Source organism: Pygocentrus nattereri, chromosome 2 (genome assembly GCF_015220715.1).
Source record: "Pygocentrus nattereri isolate fPygNat1 chromosome 2, fPygNat1.pri, whole genome shotgun sequence".
NCBI lineage: Eukaryota > Metazoa > Chordata > Actinopteri > Characiformes > Serrasalmidae > Pygocentrus > Pygocentrus nattereri.
Window position 1 is genome coordinate 54,558,198 of NC_051212.1, and position 16,725 is coordinate 54,574,922.

A 16,725-nucleotide genomic window follows, 5' to 3' on the forward strand; every position below is an offset into this window, starting at 1 on the left:
AGCTACAGCTGAGCTGAAGATTAAAGCAGGTCAAAGCGAGTCTGTGCTTTTGTCTGTGGGAGCCACCTATTATATCCATTTTACCGTCTTGGCTGTAAATGTGTCTCAGTGTGTAGGTATAGGCTAGTATAGGCTAAAAAATATAAGCAAAAGCACAGACTCTTTAATCTTCAGCTCAGCTACAGCCGCTTTTCTCGCATTTCCAGCAGGAAACTTCTCCTCAAAAGTGGAACAGCGCCTTGTAAAACATCTCTCACTGTTCAAATTTCTACCAGACAGAAGTCGCTTCTCATTCGCCGGCTTCTTGTTCGAATTTTCCCGTTCCACCTTAAATGGAGCCTGAGGAGCCAGAACGCAACTGCTGCTCCATTTAAGGTGGAACGGGAGAAGACTTCAGTATTGGACGTATGAGGAAACCAGCTGGAGTGACTATAAACACTAATCAGTCCATTCGTCTCTAAATTATCGATGTCTGTCTTAAATCTCTCTCTTTGCCGTTTCGTAGCTACTAGCTGGGCGAGACTGTCGTCTGTGTTGCTATGGTGACCAGCCGTCTGCGCTGATCTTCAGGGTTAAAGGGTGAATCAGCAGTTCTACATTAACTCCAGCGTTTAAGACCATTTACTGTTAAACTGTGTTGAAGGATCAGCTTTGTTTTACTGTAAAGGTCGTATGAAATTGCTGGTCATCATCCTAGAGACCCTGGACTGAACACCGAAAGGTGTTTGTTTACATGGGAAGCGCAGTAATGGCGGCTGGGGCTATTGGTGGACATACGCCGAACTAACTCGGACTCTGAGGCACTAAATGCGCACTTGATGATTTGGCGGGGTTTCTCTCTGTGTTTGCCCCTGGGAGGGGCTGTTATTCTGATCTGCCCCCCCTCCGCGCCATTTCGTCCCCGCTGTGTCCGAGCCTTCGCCGCCGTGAAGCCGGAGACGGTGGGTGGAGTATCAGCCTCTCCTGGGCGAGCGAGTGGAGCGATTCTGACAAAATAAAAGTCCGTTCAAGCTCATGAAACCCAGGCACTGAGCCACGAGAGGCCCTGCTGTGCGGTGAGGTTTAGCAAAATGGACCAATGTGGGCACTTTTGGGTGTCCAAATTCGTGGAAACCCAAATGTGTTTATTATTTTTGAAGTGTCAGAGTCTGCAATGCAAATAAAGAGCCATATAAACCGGCTTATATGAGGCATATGAGGCATATATATATATATATATATATATATATATATATATATATATATATATATATATATATATATAATATGTGTTTAACGTTTAAAATTTGGTTTCAGATTGTAATCCAGAATAAGAATTGTTAGCTGGTGAGGAGTCGGAGAAAATACTGAACATGCTTCGCTGTGATTTGACATTTTCCTTGAAAATTAATTAGAAAAAAATCAAACTGACAGTGATCAGTCAAATTAAAAACTATATATAATGAAATCTGTTTATGTTAAATATTATAACACAGTGTATCCACAGAGCTCCTAAATTCATGTGACTATTTAATAACAAAAATAAAATGAAGATAAAATTGACGATATTGGTGCCACAATTTTTGCTCCACGTTATGAGAAAGTCAGGGGCCCTGTATAAAAAAATATGGCTCTTCTAGGGTTCTTAAGTAAAGAAAATTGTTCTGTGTAGAACCGTGACCCCTTTTCATGATCAGAGGGTTGAGTGCACCATGAAATGGTTCTTCAGGTTGGTGAAGAATGTCTTGTATACGGTTCTGAAACAACCCTTTCAAAAAGAGGCCTAAATAGCACCACGGATGGTTCTTCTGTTGTAACGAGCTAAATGAGAACCCTTTTTTGGTTCTATATACAATGAAAAAGCCCTCATTTCACCAGCACCCCATGCTATACCAATAAGAGTCCTTTGGTAAGATGAGATTGACATCATAACAACAGAAGAGCCCTTTGTGGTTCCATACAGGTTCCATGTCTTTACTAAAGAACCCCCGAGGAACCGTCTTTTTTGAGAGTGTATATATGATATGATTGATGAGCGTCGGCTTGTATGTCATCAGGACCCTGTGCTATGCCAATAAGAGTCCTTTAATAAAATATGAATGTTTAATATTTATTATCACAGTCACTTTACTGTATTCATAAGAACTTGTACATATTGCAAATCTCTCTTTGTCTTTGTTTTAATTGATTAAAGTGTTTATTCTTTTACATAAGTGGTTGCAACTGTGATAACTGCGATTTCCCTCTGGGATCAACAAAGGATTCGGATTCGGATTCGGATTCTGATTCTGATTCGGATTCGGATTCTGATTCGCCATCTTCGCCTGCTTATGTAACAAAACATGATCAAATTGTAAGTCGCTCTGGCAAACGTACACTTTTAATTGCCACTCTTAATAGCGAGCACTTTGCCACTAAAGCAAAAACGACGTTTTTAAAAACAACTTGAAATGTTGTAGCAGCGCCGAGGGCTTTTATTTTGAAGGCCGTCTCTCTCCTCTCTTTAAGCTGCTCTGCTTATTTCAGCTCTCGGGTTCAGAGCCGCGGCTGCTGTAGCTCAGATTTTCTTGATCCTTCCCAAAAAAAAAAAATTAATAAAATAAAATAATATTTCGCGTTTTATCTTTGAATCTTTCGGTGAGTATTTTTATGCAAGATTTTTTGTTTTTGTTTTTCTGTTTTTCGCCTTTTTTCCAGCCTGTTTATCTGCTCTCGTTATATTTTTCCGCGCTGAGCTGCAGGAATGTCTTTGTTTCTGTTTTAGTCGGTTTGAGATTTTTTTAAAAAAGAAATATGTTTTACATTTTTAAATCCTTATTTTTGGATGTTGTGGATGCCCGGTTGGACATTTTAGGCTGAATTGACTTTGTTTTGGAGGATTTCGGAGGTTTTTTGGAGGATTTTGGACCCGTTTTGTGCGGTTTGAGGTCGATGGCTAACGTTGGCTGGAGCTAGCTGCTCGTTCGAACTCGCCGTTCCACCTTAAACGGGGCCGCGGTTACATGTAACTGCTGGACCACTTAAGGTGGAACGGGGAAATTCGAACTAAGACACGGCTAACGTTGGCTGGAGCTGGCTGCTCGTTCGAATTCGCCGTCCCACCTTAAACGGGGCCGCGGTTACGTGTAACCGCTGGACCATTTAAGGTGGAACGGGGAAGTTCGGACCAAGAGACGGCTAACGTTAGCTGCTAGGTTCGTGTTAGCCGTTAGCTGCCGTGCTGGCGAGCCTGTTTTTGTCTTTTGTGTGTTTTGGGCGGTTTTGCAGTAAAACGGTGGTGATTTTCCCTCAGTGGCGTTATTTTTTGTGTGGATTAACGGGACTCGATCACAATTATATTTTTATTTTATTTTTAAAGACTGAAGAGCTTTCTAAGCCGAATCGGGCCTAAGGCCGCGCTTTTCTCTGCATTACGGCTAACGGACTGACCAGGATTGAAGGGCAACTCCACCGATTTCCCAAATTTTCTGCATTGTCCAGAGTTTTGAGGGGTGTACAGAGTCGTTCAGAAGGGCTTGGTCTGTCTACAGATCATATGCCTTCATTTCTAGTGAATTACAGCGAATATCATTGACACTATAACTGTAGTCCTCAGTCTTACCCACTACCTTCTGGACTCTCACTGGACTTTAAATGATTCTGAGTGACCACTGAGTTATAAAAGACTGTTTTTCTGCCCGTTTCAGTGTTTGAGATGTGTCAGATGGTTCAGACGTCTTTACAGTGGTGGTGATGGGAACCAGGCGTCGCCATGACTACAACACAGATATAGACACTTTATTGACCATCTAGAACCACCAGAGAACCTACACGAGTCTTCTGAGCTTATCTGGAATGTCGATGATGGAAAATAGTGGAAAATCTGGAATAATGAGTTTATTTGGGGACTATTTTGCCGCACAGCGCCCTGCATGTCTCCCTCCACCATGAATGGAGTTGAAGTTCTCTAAACTCTCATAAAACAGCGTCTCAGTCATCAGGCAGTGAATTCAGAACCAGTTCATGTAGGAACTTTCTGTAGGAGCTTTTAGAGGGACGTCTGGTTCCCATCACCACCACTGGGAACAGCTCTGACTCTAGAGCAAAGCGTTTCGCACTGAACGACTCTGTTTACATCTTAACCGCTTAATTATGCAGAAAATTTGAAACCGTGGGTGGAATTCCCCTTTTTGCAGATCAAAACTCAAGTTTTTTTTTTGTTTTTTTTTTTTTTTTGGCTTTTGGTCATTTTTTGGGGAATATATATATGAATTTGATCCTGAAGTGTGTTCTTCTGTGTAGCTCCTGGGTTTTTATCAACTAAGATGAATTAAACTGGTTTATTGTGAACTTGATTGACTGTTTTTACTATGTCCTTCACTGTAACTCAGATTGAGAGGTGGGGTTATTGGGATTATGCACTGATTTTGACCTGCAGGTATTGAGTGTGTAGGCCTTGCTCATGTGTTTCTAACAGCTCCCTCTTATTACCGGCCTAATGGATTAAGTGGATAAAGAGATAAGACCTGGTTATAATCACCTATTGACCTGTAAAGCACTAACCTCCACGCCAGTAATGCCTCACTGCAGCTCTCGGGGCCTAACGGTGAAAATAGGTGCCTGTCTTTTTCAGATGTGGTAAAAAATGAATTTAAATATTGGTTTTGAGTATTGAGTGTTGTGTTTTTAAGCTCCGGCTTCAAGTACAGCGCGAGAACCTCACTGCACCATCTGTCGACCAGCCATGAAACTCTTAGGGGTGTAACGATTCATCACAACTCCATTTGATACGATACGATTGTATCGCAGCACATTTTTGGGTACCTCATAAAAAACGGGTGCCTGAAAACGTGAGTTATTGTTGCTGTCGGAACAAAACCTTCATCTTTCCTCGTCAAATTATGACGTAATTTGAAAATATCGCCCTTATTGTGGTGTGAAACTTCGGTGGTGGATGAACCAACACACACCTACACCCTCAAACGGGTTCTTTAGCATAGAAAATGGTTCTGTATGGAACCCCTGGCAGGATTAAAGGGTTCTATGCATGGTGGAAATGTTCTTCAGATTGATGGAGAACGTGTTGTAGAATTTTTTTAATGGTTCTAGATAGCAACCAAACGGTTCTTCTGTTGTTACAATATCAAGCGTGCAACAGCAGGAGAACCCTTTTCTGTGCTCTATAGAACCACATACAACCCATTCCCTGTCGGTCTGAAGAACCCTTTAACCAAACTTTCTTTGAGCGTTCATGGTTCTGTACAGAATCACTTTCTTCACCCAAGAAGTGAAGAACCTTTATCCATCATCTGTTTAGACCCATGATACTTTGATGTTTAAATGGTTCTGTGCATGATGATTGGTGGAGAATGTGCTATATATAGTTCTGTATTAAACCTTATAGGAATAGGGTTCTATACAGCAACAAAAAGAGTTCTGCTATTGTTCCACGCTTGTATCATAACAGCAGAACAGACGGAACCACATACAGCACGTTCTCCGTTAATCTGAAGGACGTTTCGCCATGCAGAGAACCATTGAGTCCTGCAGAGGGTTCTTTGAGAGCCCATGGTTCTACGCAGAACCGTTTTCTTGGCTCGATGAAGCATCTTTAAGAGTGGAAGTGGTCCAGACCGATTTGGAGAAGGTCTTTTTTAGGTTCACTTCCATTGAAAGTCGAGTGTTTTTGGATCGGGGAGGTTTTCGTCTGACAGCGACATCATGTTCATTTTATTATGTTGTTTTTTTCCATTTCCAGTTGTTTTTTTGAGGGTTCTCCGTTATAAAGGTGCAACATTTTGAGACTTTATGGCTGGTTCAGTGACCTGTTTCTTCTGGTTCTTTAGAATCAGCTTAGACAACGGAGCGAAACTGCTTCCAGCTCCCCGGTGGGATGAGCGAATGTGCACGTTTACCCTGGTCTAGCTAATGTTAGAGCAGAGCTCATATACTGGGCACGAGTCAAGGCTGAAGGATGGCCTGTATCAAATGAGCTAGATACAAGCTAATATGTTCTAATACACTACACTCAAACTTATATATAATATTATATCATATCATATAATATAATATAATATAATATAATATAATATATTGCTGCTGTTGCAAGAAAACCTCGTAACTTTACAGGAGAAGGAAAAAACCTACTTTACTTTTAATGGAAGTCAATGGAACCAGACGTCTCTCCAAGTCATTTTGGGCCGTTTCCTTTGGTCCATTCATCATGAAATTTGCACACAATGTAAAAAATAAAGACGTCTTCAAAATATGTCAAAAACTGAAAAATGACCAAAATGGTCATACAAGGCTTTCTTCTAACGACAGCGATTTTTATATACATCACACACACACACACACACACACACACACACACACACACACACACACACACACACACACAGACCAGCCGTAGCATTAAAACCACCTCCTAATTCCTGCTCTCACTGTCCGTTTCATCAGCTCCACTGATCATGTAGGAACGCTTTGCAGTTCTACAGTTACAGATGGATGTGTTGCGCTGGTGCAAGCGGATCAGACAGCAGTGCTAACACCACCACCACCCACGCCAGTGTCACTGCAGTGCTGAGAATGACCCAGCACCCAAACAGTACCTGCTCTGTGAGGGTCCGTGGGGGTCCTGACCACTGAAGAACAGAGTATCAGAGAAATGGATGGACTACAGTCTGTAACTGTAGAACTACAGAGTGGAGCTATACGGTCAGTGGAGCTGATACAGTGGACGGTGAGCGTGGATGCGAGGTTGCTCTAATGTTCTGGCGGATGGGTATAAAGAGCAGGCCCTGATCTAACTGAGCGAACGCACTGGCCACACACTAATTCAAGTCCGGGGTCAACAAGCTTGTATATTGGCCTTGAGCTGGCGTACTGGCCGTTAGGTAGTCGGGTAGACCTGATACAGTGGTTTTAATATGATTTGTTATGAAATGATGCAGTATTATGTTGTTACACCCCTAGAAACATCTGGGCAGGTGGATTTGCTTGGGTTCTCGTCCTTTTGTTGTTGTTTGTTTGTTTTTCCCATTGTAACCCTTTTATTACTGGCTCTCACTTGTTGGGACATAAAGGGATTGAATATCTAACCATGTGTAGTTGTAATGGGGTGTCTCTTTGTCGCCTCAGTGTAAGTCTCGGGGGGCCGTGCTGCTGGGAATTGTAGTTTTGGCTGAAATCGCCCAAGACCCCCCCCTCTCTCCCCAGCCTGCATACACTGGCCCCATCCCTCAGTGACAAACTACAGACAGACGACTGCAAGACACAGACGCTATGGAGTGAGTGATGGTTATTAACAACCCCTTATCCCCCTAAACCACCATGCACAAACCCGCCTGTCTTCACCCGCCAGACGTTCTCAGAATTCACCCTTTTCCGCTGGGTTAAATGGCCTTTTGTGAGTCACAGACACCAGTAGAGTCTGCCAATTTTGGGGATCTGAAGCCGAACTGACGCTATTTATACGTTTTTGTCGCACTGATGCTTAAAAACCCCTTCAGTTCAGTGAGACGAGGTGGTTTAAGCAGGTGAGAGATATAAAAACATAAACATGCATTCGTTACGCTCGCGTGTCCTCGTCTTTTATCACTGTTTTGCCTGAAAACGATGTCGATCGATGGTTTTTATATTGAATTTTTTTTTTTTTTTTTTTGCGGTAGTGACCGTCGTCACTACGTCTGTTTTCTCAGATTCAACCTTTATATTCATTTATATAATTTCTCGTGTCTGCTGGGTGCTTTTTTCCTTTTTAAAGAAAACGACAGACTTAATGCTTTTTTTCCCCTTTTTTTGATATTTGGTTTTATTTTGTTCACCTTTTTGTGATCCATGTCCAAATTAGGTTAAAACGAGTCGCCGGTGGGACGTAAAGCACTCAGTGATTTTAAGCGAAAGCGTTTACGTGGGCGCCGAGGTTTTCCTCAGATTTGCTTTTTTTACGTCACAAATCTTCACTGGTTTGGGTCATTGGCTGTCGGTTAGTCTGATTTTGTTAAACGTGTTTATTTTTTAGGAGGATTAAGGGGGTTGAAGGTTTAGAACGTGGCTTATGCAGTAAGAACCCTGAGAAAGTCTCACTGCTTTTTCACATGGGTTGGATTTTGTCATCAGTGGCACTTAAAGCTAGTGCAGCGTTCCCTAATCCTGGTCCTGGAGTCCCCCCGTCCCGCTCCGGCGCCCACACCTCAACTCGGAGAGGCGCTATAACGAACTGGTTGGTGTGACGGTTTCGTTATCGCTGTAGACCGTAGAACTCTAGAACCGCTGCATGGGTCAAAGCACGGATCAGGACCGGTAATAGAACCCGAATGTCGTCAACTAGGACATCGTCACTGTCGGAATAACTTATCTTTATAACTAAATAAATAACTTTAATAACTTTTAAAAAGGGGGGGAAATTAGTTACATTTGATTAATATTAATATTTTATTAATTTTTTATTAATTTGATTAATTTTTCTAGGTTAAAAAGTGCAGAAGTTTGGGGAAAAATACACAAACATTTAAGGCCAACACGATTGTGTCCTTTGTCATTTTGGACGATTTTGATTGGTCTGTTTGTCATCAGACCTGGAGAAAGTGTAAACCACAGCTAGCTTTTTGAAATTATGCATAAAAATAAACTAAAGAATTGTTTAAAAAATAAATATATGTACATATTTTAAAAAATGATTAAATTATATTTTTTAGTGTTTAAGATTTACTGGTTGCATTTTGTCCATTATTAGGATTAAAGCTGGATATTGCAATTCGACTTTTAATAGCAGTGACTAAGTTACTGCAGTGCTACGGATTATTTCAAAATAAACCCCCATCATTAATACCACATTTTAATATTTAGATATTCCATCTCGGTCCAAAGTCTAGACTGCTGGTTGTTGAAATACACCCACCTCCAGCTCCGCGTACTAATTTCTGGTTTAATCCGCACGCGCTTTTATTTTGTATTTGAATCATTTTAAATAGAAGTCCTTCAGGATTCCCTAAATTAAGGTTTCTTTATCAGAAGATTTTAATCGGGATGGATCTTGTGTATCGCGAAAGTGTCCCGCAATGTTATGCCCCCTCAGGTGGGGGTCCTCCAGGACCAGGATGGAGAAACGTTGAGGTACACACTTAAAAGGTTTGGTTCTTCAAGGGTTCCTTAGTAAAGGCAGTGGTTGTGTTTAGAACCATTAGTTCTACGTAGAACTGTTTCCCTGCTTAAATGGTTCTTTGTACGATGAAATCGTTTTGCGGATTGATGTAGAACGTGTTGTTTATAGTTCTGTATAGAACCCTTTAGAAAATGGTTCTTCTGTTACTATAGCAGGCTCGTGACAGTAGAAGAACCCTTTTTGATGCTATATTGATCCATATACGGGACGTTCTAAAGAACAATTTCACTGTAGAGAGAACCAATTAAGCATGAAAATGCATCTACATAAAACTTGGTTCCAAATGGACATTGCCTTCACTAAAGAACCCTCAAAGAACCGTCTTTTTAAGAGTGTAGGTCAAGGGTTCAGAAATGCACCTGCATGTACGTGTATGTGTGTTCTGTCTCTGTGTGGCTCCAGCCGTTCCCCGACCAGCAGCCTCCTGATGGCGAGCAGCAATGTGACCAACAAGACGGACCCCCGCTCCCTGAACTCGCGGGTCTTCATCGGTAACCTGAACACCATGCTGGTGACCAAGGCTGATGTGGAGGCCATCTTCAGCAAGTACGGGAAGATCGTGGGCTGCTCCGTGCACAAGGGCTACGCCTTCGTCCAGTACGCCAACGAGAGGAACGCCAGGAGCGCCGTGGCCGGAGAGGACGGACGCATGATCGTGGGACAGGTGCTGGGTAAGACTTTCTGTGAACGTCTGGATTCATCAACTCCTTGAAGGAAGCGTTTGGTGGGAAATCAGATTCTTATAGTTTAGGTATAGGGTCGCTTGAAGCCGAAGGGTTTTAGTCTGAAGTCCGAGATCAATTAAAAGACCAAAGTGTGTTTTGGCACGAGTTTTATGAGGGGAACTTTGTGATGAGCTGATCGCTGGTCTCTGTTCTCCACCAGACATTAACTTGGCAGGTGAACCCAAACCTCACAGGTCGAAGACGACGAAGCGCCCAGCGGGAGACATGTACGGGTGTGTAGTCTGATTGATCGATTGATTAGATTGATCGATCAGTCTCTCTTTAAAAGCATTCATTTCTTCAAGTGTGCTGGGTTTCATTTCACGTTTTCTCATCCACAGCAGTTCCACCTTTGAGCTTGACTACGATTTCCAAAGAGACTACTACGACAGGTGAGTTCACGTTTCCATTGTTACCTTTTCGTTTATACGCCCATCCAGAGTGATTGAAAGCGTCCAGACAATCTGCAAGAGCTTTTGACTTGAGGGAGAAGCGGCAGACGATTCGTGTCTGCTACATAAATTTGTTACCTGAGGTTTTCAGCAGATAGTAGAGTGGGATAGTGTAGTGGTCAATCCCCCACCAGGGCAAGCACCCTGCACTATACCAGTAAGAGTCCTTGGGCAAGACTCCTAACACCACCTTGGCCTGCCTGTGTAAAATGATCGAATTGTAAGTTGCTCTGGATAAGAGCGTCAGCCAAATGCCGTAAATGTAAATGTAGAGAGAAGCTGCTGCAGCTGTTTAGTCCTAAAACTGAAGTGAAGTCAACTTTATGATTATCACAAGCAGCAACTACCAAATGGAGGGAAGAACTTAGCGCTGCCACCTATAACCAAAACGACTCTTTATCTCTTTAATTAAACTTGTATGGGTTGAGTTTTTTTGTACTACGGGCAAGTTTTCAGCTGCTTAGTTGTTCTGAATGATGTGATTTTGTGTTTTATTAACTGAAATATGTGTAATGTGAGGTGTTGGTGATCTGCTTCAGATGGCAGACGTTCTCTGAGAACGTGGATGCTTTGTAGCCCAATAAGCACAATCACTCAGGGTGTAATCCAGTACACAGAAGTCACGGTTCGGGTCGGACATCACGGTTCAGTACGAGTTCGGTGCAGTGTGGAGGGCGGAAAGCAGCAAAAACACCTGAATGCATGAGGCTAGGTTTTTCGTTTTTATTTCATTTTGAACAGGCAGTAGTTGGTTTGTCCCGTCTAGTGTCTTATAGTCCCTCCTGATGTAGTTGGCACAGCCTGCAGATCAGGAGTATTTAATTAAAATTCAAAGGTCCAGTTCAAGAAAATTTCCTCCAGAACATCATAACGTCTAACTTGTAGGAATATCAGCATCTTATACAGTTGACAGCTGAATATCAGATCAAATAAAGTCCAGTTCGGTCAGATTTCACCAACGTTTACTGAACATCAGATCAAATAAAGTGAAAGAATCGCTTTTTTTAAACGCTGCTTTTGGAGATGATTTGATGGCGTAGGCTGAACACCCTCTGGAGGATTCAGGAGAGAAAAAGTTGACTTTAAAATCTGGCGTTTACTGCGGTTATGAATTCCACTTATCATCTTTGCAAAATAATGTTTTCTTTTAAATGCTTTTAAGATTTGATTATATTTGCCAAACAATTGGGGACGACAGTTTGAATTTGATTTGACAGCCCTGAATTAAACTATGGAACTCCTCATGCGCCGATAACTTGGTGTACATATTAGTCATGCACATCTTTTTCTAAGCAAAACTTTTCCTGCTCTTAATGACTTTTTTTTTTTTTTTTTTTTGTCCTGTCACAGGATGTATGCCTATCCCTCCCGCGTCCCCCCGCCCCCTCCCCCTCTCTCACGGGCCGTTATCCCGTCCAAACGTGCACGGGTCAGCTTGAGTGGAGGAAGCCGCCGAACCAAGTCCAGCTTCTCGTCTTCATCCAAAAGCAGCCAGCGCTCCTCTTCACGAGCCAGTCAGTATCCCTAAACTGTGTTTTCACTCTCCTTGGAGTACAGCTGACATTGTTGCTTAGCAACTGGTGGCCAGTGACCTAATATTAAAGCCTGAAAGCCATGTGGTGGTGATGGGAACCAGGGGTCGCCATGACTACAACACAGGTATAGATGTTTTATTTACCACCCAGAACCACCAGAGAACCTACACGAGTCTTCTGAGCTTATATGGAATGTCGATGATGGAAAACAGTGGAAAATCTGGAATAATGAGTTTTCTTTGGGGACTATTTTGCCGCACAGCGCCCTGCATGTCTCCCTCCACCATGAATGGAGTTGAAGTTCTCTAAACTCTCATAAAACAGCGTCTCAGTCATCAGGCAGTGAATTCAGAACCAGCTCATGTAGGAACTTTCTGTGAGGAGCTTTTAGAAGGACATCTGGTTCCCATCACCACCACTGTTGCTCTGAGGCTCTTTTTCCTCAATGAGCAGAAACTGTTTATACTCTGATCTGTATATGTGCTGTGGCTTTGTTTCAGTCTTTCAGTGGCTGCTGTAGATTCACCACAGCAGAAGTGACTGACTTGTGGTTTCTGTTCTGTAGTTAAGGTAGATGACCTCCAGACCATCAAGAGGGAGCTAGCTCAGATCAAGCACAAAGTGGACTATCTCCTGGAAAGCCTTGACCGCATGGAGAAAGATCACAGCAAGAAGTCAGGTAACTAGTCTTTTTTCTTTCCAGAAACAGGCCTCTTTTAAAAGAGTATCCCTGAGAAGAAACGGCCACTGAGGCCGACTGTGTTTCTGTTTAAGTGATCAAAATGGGACTTATCTATCGACTGATCTGTCCATCTATCAGTGACATAATTGACGTGTAGCAGGTCCCCAGATTTGGAGTCCGTTACCGATTTTTACAGGGCACAGAATTCAGATGACCATAGTGTTGGCCAATTGGATTTTACTTGTATTTTAATGTTCTAGTCTAGTAGTTTAAGGAATGATTTTCTGACGTAATTCTAACCGTTTTCAACTTTACCTTTTTCAACTCCAATAAACAGCAGAAAAAAAAACAGATATTTTGTCACTGGTGATGGAGCCTCCCAGATTTGAGCTTTTGTTAATGACCTCTTATTTTTTTAAGTAGTTCTTCTCATAAAAATCATTCATTTTTTCTGTTTTCTGTTATTTTTATGCTGTTTTATCCATTTTTGTGTTCAGATTGTATTGTACTACTGTTACTGTAGTTATATAGTTACTCATACTGGCTTCCCTAGTGACAGAAAACCACGGGTCATCGAGATCAGCCAGTCCACGTATCGGCCAGGCTCCGTGGTGCTGTGTATGATATAAACTAATCTTCTGATGGCCTCACCAGCGAGATCTGTGGTTTAAATCTAGAGTGAACCTACATGATCTCTCTCCGTCTGTCTCAGAAGTGAAGGTGGTGAAGGCAGAAGGTGGTGAAGCTTCCTCCCAGCAGCACTCCAGCGCCAAGAAGGAGCGAGAGAGGGAGGAGCAGGAGATAAACGACTCTGAGGAGGAGGGAGACCTGCTGGAGGAGGAGGAGGTGAGGACACTGCTGACCAGCGGAGACGCTGATGATTCTCAACATCGTCAGTCTTTTATACAGTGAAGTAATTTAGCTGTAGAACACCGGAGGTCATTTGTTCTAATGAAGAACTGGCCAGATGGAGCACAAGAGACCAAAGAAACCCACAAATGTGGGTCTTAATCTTAGTTTAATGTTGTTTTAGTGTATTATGGTCCTTTTCTTTATAACCAGCATAAAAAAAAATCACTAGCAGTGTTAATGTCTCAGTAGCCAACTTTCAGGTTCCGCCTTAAATGGTGCAGCAGGTACATTTTGGCTCCTCAGGCGTCTGAACTGCTGCATTATTTAAGGTGGAACGGGAAAATTCAAACAATCTGGAGAATCTCTGACTTCAGCTTCACATCACTGAAGAATTGGGGGGGGTGATAATAAATAATTGCCCCCCTCTTTGAAGGCGTATGATCCCTAAATGTAGCTAAAGCCCAGCAGTGAGGAGCTGAACTTTCCCCTCCTCTGCTGTCCCTGCAGACGGGCAGGGTCGCCTACAGAGCGGCGCTAGTAGCTGTTAATGAAGTGATGCTCTTTTATTAGAGGGGCTCATTTCAGAGGGAAGATCTCAACCACTGCCCTGTAGCTCAGGAACAAGGGGTTAGAGTGAAATTAAGAAATGGGACGGGGCCTAAAATGATGCATCTTTCAGTCCGACCGAATCAGGTTGTCGTTGTAGTTTGTGTTACGAGTTTAATCCCCTGGGTTTTTCTCTTCAGGTGAAGAGTCACGGAGGAGAGAATGAAGAAGAGGAAGGAGAAGAGGAAGAAGAGGGAGAGCACGAGGAAGGGGAAGACGACGGAGACAGCGTCAACGGAGACGACCCATAGACTGTCTTTACAAACACGTACACGTACCACACGGCACACGCGCATCCGGAGCAGCGAAGTCAGACACAAACCCCTTTAAAAACACATTTCCGGGTTTTATTTTCTGTCGTTCTGTTCTTTCATCACGTAAGGAATGTAGATGAACACGTATATGAAGGTCAGTGTAATTTTACTGCTCCCGTCATCTCCTCAGGCTGTTGACGTGTGTCCCTCTCCCCCCCCCCAGTAGTTTTTAAGACTTTCCTCGTCGTTCAGACAGATTTTAGAGCCTGCTTCATGATTTGGACGTGCTGTTTTTTCTTTTCTCGATTATTCCCCTCGGAGAGCGGCAGCGGTGTGCGAGAGGGGTGCACATCTCTGAATAAAGAAATACTGTGTTTTCTGTGGACTTTGCGTTATTTTATCAGTAGAAACCTGGCGATTACTGTGGGTGAGGAGCTGGTTGGGCTGATGAGTCATTACAATATTTTTTTTCTTTCCTTTTTTTTTTTTTTTTTCGTGCTCCATCCAGGAAACAATATGTATGTTAATATTTACATGTTTTTGTTTTTAATAATATCTCACTGGTTCAGATAAGTTCTACATATAAATTTCAATAAAAGGGTAAAAGTAAATGCTTTGTCGTCTCGTAAGTGGAACGTTGAGCGTCACGTTTGTCCAGCATGTGTGGGAATCAGATTATGGGAGTAGATAATTTTGAATTCCGCTCCAGGTTTTCTTTTTATGCTTTCTCCACTCAAAGCGCTCAGAAGCCGTTCTCTCTTTCCACTAAGCCAGGGTGTCCAGTCTCACGTGCAGAGCGTCCTTTTTGAAGTACAAATGCTAAAATACACCTTTTGGGGTAAGAAAATAAGAAGCCCCCCCAGACACGGATTCAAAGACCCCCTTAAACTGAGGTCCAGAAATTGTAGATTTTCATCACAGAAGTGGGCTGCATCCCAAACCACACACTTCTACACTTCGCACTAATGAGTGTGCTTCTGATGGTGCTGCACTATGTTCAGGACTCTAATTAGGGCTGTATTATGTTGACTGGAGTTCCGTCCACAGCGGATCTGACCTGATGAGGCAAAAAAAAATTTGCATTTAAAAATTGTCTTAAATTTTATCGCTTGGTTTGAATTCCCTGCTGGAAAAAAAACCCACAAACCATTAAAAGGTTCTGCTGGTGTCCAGTACTCTGTAATGGTATTCTATGCTGTCCTGATGGGTTGATATCACAGTGTAAAGAACTCTAATGGTTTAACAGGTGTGCGGATTCGGATTCATGTGATGGTTTCCTAATGGGATCTAAAGGGGTCCTACAGGAAACGGTTCTCTAATGGGGTTGGCAAACCACAAAGTCTGCACAACAAAACTAAATGGCACAAATAAAGAAAAACACATCTCAGACTAACAAACAGCAATTAACATTAATAATCATTAATAATTTACATTTTAAGCAAATCTCAAAGAGCTATACAGTAGAAGCATTTCTATGAAATCAAAGACCTACGTTATGGAGGTTGACTGAGTCTGATGTGGGGTGCCAGTCATGATTGCCTCTGGTTTGGTACTGTTCAACTGAAGGAAGTTGAGTTCCATCCACACCTGTATATCTTCTAGACAGGCAGCAAGTTGTGATGATGGCGTTGACGATGAAGAGGCCACACAGGAGTTTGCATCGATTCGAAGGTAAAGTTGCACATCATCAGCATAGCAGTGGAGTGAAATTCCATGCGACTAATGACATGGCCAAGGAGAAGCATGTATATAGTAAAGAGGATGGGGCCCAGGACTGACCCCTGGGGGACTCCGCAGGTCGCAGTCTGTGTCTGGGATCTTGCCTTTCCGTATGTTAAGTATTCTGTTCTGTCTGTCAGATAAGACTGAAACCAGTTTATAGCGGCGTCCGTGAGTCCAGTGGTGTGATGAAGCTGGTTGGGGAGTAATTATTATTTATTACAGTCAAATAGAAATGATCATCAATGAAACACAAACTTTGGACACCGACAAAAGACTAGATTAATTCCAGTGATGAAAAAGCTTCAGAATTTTTTTTTTTTTAATTTTATGGAAATGTTTGCTTACATAGACGGTCCTGCTTAGCAAGGCGACCTCCAATCGACCCTGTTCATAGTATATGGATAGGGTTAGATGTTTCAGTCAAAAAAGGTTTTTTTAGGCTGTCAAAAAATATCTCCTCTGTAGTTTCGATGCTGGTAGTTCTTGCTGTTCTGAGTGGAGAGTTTCCTCCAGACAGCTCTGGAATTTTGTGTGTGCATGTTGTGATGTTTTGTTTAGTCAGTTGTGTGTTTTGTTACTATTGTAAGGCGTCCTTGTGTTTGTGTTATATAAACATATCGTTATGATGCTTTAGATATTATTAGTGTATGATGTTAAATTAGGGCAAATATTCAGCAGCAGGCTAGCAGTTGTTTTTGTCCTCTACATTAACCTCTTGTGTTTCCCAGGGTTGAGCCTCAACTGAACGGAATTCATTTATTAGTGAATTTTCA

At 42.4% G+C, this 16,725-nt stretch overlaps 1 protein-coding gene across 7 annotated transcripts; it reads left to right on the top strand.

Moving 5' to 3' along the window:
• Window positions 1-2,500: 2,500 nt before the first annotated feature.
• On the top strand, window positions 2,501-14,841 carry LOC108430781 (heterogeneous nuclear ribonucleoprotein C-like). 7 transcript variants are annotated; one of them, XM_017703486.2, is made up of 9 exons: window positions 2,501-2,616; window positions 7,099-7,247; window positions 9,527-9,795; window positions 10,010-10,082; window positions 10,191-10,241; window positions 11,652-11,815; window positions 12,402-12,515; window positions 13,234-13,364; window positions 14,117-14,841. In XM_017703486.2, the coding sequence occupies exons 2-9, from the start codon at window positions 7,243-7,245 to the stop codon at window positions 14,225-14,227; spliced, it is 918 nt and encodes a 305-aa protein (XP_017558975.2). In that variant the 5' UTR covers window positions 2,501-2,616; window positions 7,099-7,242; the 3' UTR covers window positions 14,228-14,841. The 7 variants fall into 7 exon arrangements, with proteins under 7 accessions (XP_017558975.2, XP_037389303.1, XP_017558979.1 ...); XM_037533406.1 differs by having other exon boundaries at window positions 10,194-10,241; XM_017703490.2 differs by having other exon boundaries at window positions 13,231-13,364; window positions 14,117-14,615.
• The last annotated feature ends 1,884 nt before the right edge of the window (window positions 14,842-16,725 follow it).

What these genes read in the sequence shown, in the direction of transcription:
- LOC108430781 (XM_017703490.2), top strand. An exon ending in GCGCTCCTCTTCACGAGCCA is followed by an intron (nt 11,816 to 12,401) that starts GTCAGTATCCCT and finishes TCTGTTCTGTAG; the next exon opens with TTAAGGTAGATGACCTCCAG. An exon ending in ACCTGCTGGAGGAGGAGGAG is followed by an intron (nt 13,365 to 14,116) that starts GTGAGGACACTG and finishes TTTTCTCTTCAG; the next exon opens with GTGAAGAGTCACGGAGGAGA.